Below are 2,103 nucleotides of genomic sequence, written 5' to 3' on the forward strand. Positions count from 1 at the left end.
AAAAAAAAACACACTCCGGGGGGGGGGGGGGGGGATCCTTGCCAAAATACGAGATATAAAACAGATGACATCAGTTGCCCAAGGACCTTTCTTTTACGTCAAGTTGCTACTCAAGTGCTTGCACGGTGCTTGTGAACACAGATGCTGTACCCTTCAGTGAAAATACCACCTTCCAAATCTCAAATCGCTCCCATCAGTCTAGCAAGAAAGCAGGTTTAGTACCATTGTCACAGAATACACGCATCTTACATCTGTTCCTATTTTTTCTCCCTGTGAAGAAGGGAGGAGGGCAACAAAATGAGCCAGAAGTCTGCCAGAGCGATGTTACCCACCTCCCAGCTGCCTTATTCAAGCCAGTGTTGTTCTCTATATCCATATGCAGCAGGGTACAGAAAGCTCTGCCATGGCTTATGCTCCCGCATGTAGTTGTCTTGCTACGGGATCTGGCAGTCTTGGTGACAAACCATAACCCTGGCACTAGTTCCCTCAGGCACTTTCCTGCACATCAAGGAAGGGATTCTGCAGAAGTCTTATAAAAACTTCTGCTTTCATTGCTAGGTAATTTGAGACCAGAAAAAGCTATCTGATTTGAGAAATTTTGTGATTAAGTTTCTAGCACAATTTTCTTATTAGGCCACATTACAAAAGGTACCAGAGGCTCTCCGACTCACTTCTGTCATGATGAAAGACAAATGAAAACCTATAATCAGCTTTATATGTGTATAAAAGTTAATGCAACAACAGACTGTTAGAAGAAAGTTAGTAACAATCTTATAATTTTTTTTTAAATTCTATAACACATTAGTGAAATGTGTTGCCATTTACTACTACCATTTCAGTTGTCCAAAAAACCCAAAACACATTATGAAAATGTTCCTGAAAAGAGACATACAGTTTGGTGGGTTTTTTAAATAAACATCAAATGTCTACAAGATACGAGCAGTACTAACAGACTCCATTTAAAACTAAACTGTGTAACCAGAAAAAGCAGTTGCTATTTCTGGAAGGATGACACCTGTTAAATCTCAGTACTTTCCCAGTAAAAATCTACACCTCAGCCCACAAACGGGAGATGGATCACCAAATTTGAGCTGTTACTACTTTGACTATCAAGTAAGTTCCTGTGAGGAGAACAGTTCTTTACCTCCTACATGCAATTCTACCAGACTACTGTAGAGCTGTATGCCTAGAGTATAAGTATATTCAAAGACTGATCTGACAAATTAATGGAAGAAAGGTTCTTAAACATAACTGTTGAGATATACTAGCCCATTCAGGAAGTTAATAAGTTATTGATTCCTGGAAATTATTGAACTTTACCAAGGAAAGCATCACTTCATACTCCCTAGGCACCTCTTTCTGGCCACTGTCCATCAAGTGGATGAAATCCCAGCCTGATCAGCGTGTCAGAATTGTTCATCTTTAAAACGTTCTGATAGCTTCCCAACAGCACGCACAACTACTACTCCCACATACTAACCTTCTGACCAGACCTCCTTTCCATCTACAGAAACGCCAACTAGTATACCTGGGATTCCTGCTTCATCCTGTCAAAAAAAAAAACCAAACCAGGAGACATTAAGTGGGATCTTTACAGTTAAAAAACCCCCGCCTTCTCCCAAACCCAAGCGGGTTCTCAGACACGCCGTACCGTACCGTACTTCCACCGGCTCCCCACACCAAGCTCTGCCTGGCCTAAGCCTCCCGTTTGCGGTGGCTGAGCGGGAACCCAACGAGCACCCGGCAGCTCGGCGGGGTTCGCCATCTTCTTCCTCCTCCTCCGGGCGCAGGTCGGCTCCTCACAGCACGGCACCCCCCGACCCCCCAACACTTGACCGAAATCCCTCGCCAGCGATGGCGAAGCCCACGGGAACGAGACGCCAGCCCGCCTTCCCCCTCACGGAGGTGAGGGCCGGCTCGCACAGCGCCAGGCGCGGGGGGAGAGCCCCCGGCCCCCCTCCAGCCCCGCTCGCTCAGCACCTTAATCCTCCGCAGCAGGTCCCTGCTCCTCTCGACGGCCGCGCCGAAGCCCCGAGGGGGCGGCAGCGGATTCGCCTTCGCCTTCCCCTCCGCCTCCTGCCCGCCGTCAGCCTCGCAGCCCGC

General features: G+C 47.5%; 1 protein-coding gene across 1 annotated transcript in view; it reads right to left on the bottom strand.

The window, feature by feature from the left end:
- Positions 1–2,103, bottom strand: part of LACTB (lactamase, beta) — a 9,299-nt gene that overhangs the window by 6,786 nt on the left and 410 nt on the right. The window contains exons 2-3 of the mRNA XM_010572262.1: positions 1,981–2,097; positions 1,481–1,547 (exon numbers count right to left, since the gene is read on the bottom strand). Of these exons, the coding sequence (XP_010570564.1) occupies positions 1,481–1,547; positions 1,981–2,097 (184 nt within the window). The remainder of the gene's footprint in view (positions 1–1,480; positions 1,548–1,980; positions 2,098–2,103) is intronic.

Source organism: Haliaeetus leucocephalus, unplaced genomic scaffold, assembly GCF_000737465.1.
Source record: "Haliaeetus leucocephalus isolate CR32 unplaced genomic scaffold, Haliaeetus_leucocephalus-4.0 Scaffold339, whole genome shotgun sequence".
Classification (NCBI taxonomy): domain Eukaryota; kingdom Metazoa; phylum Chordata; class Aves; order Accipitriformes; family Accipitridae; genus Haliaeetus; species Haliaeetus leucocephalus.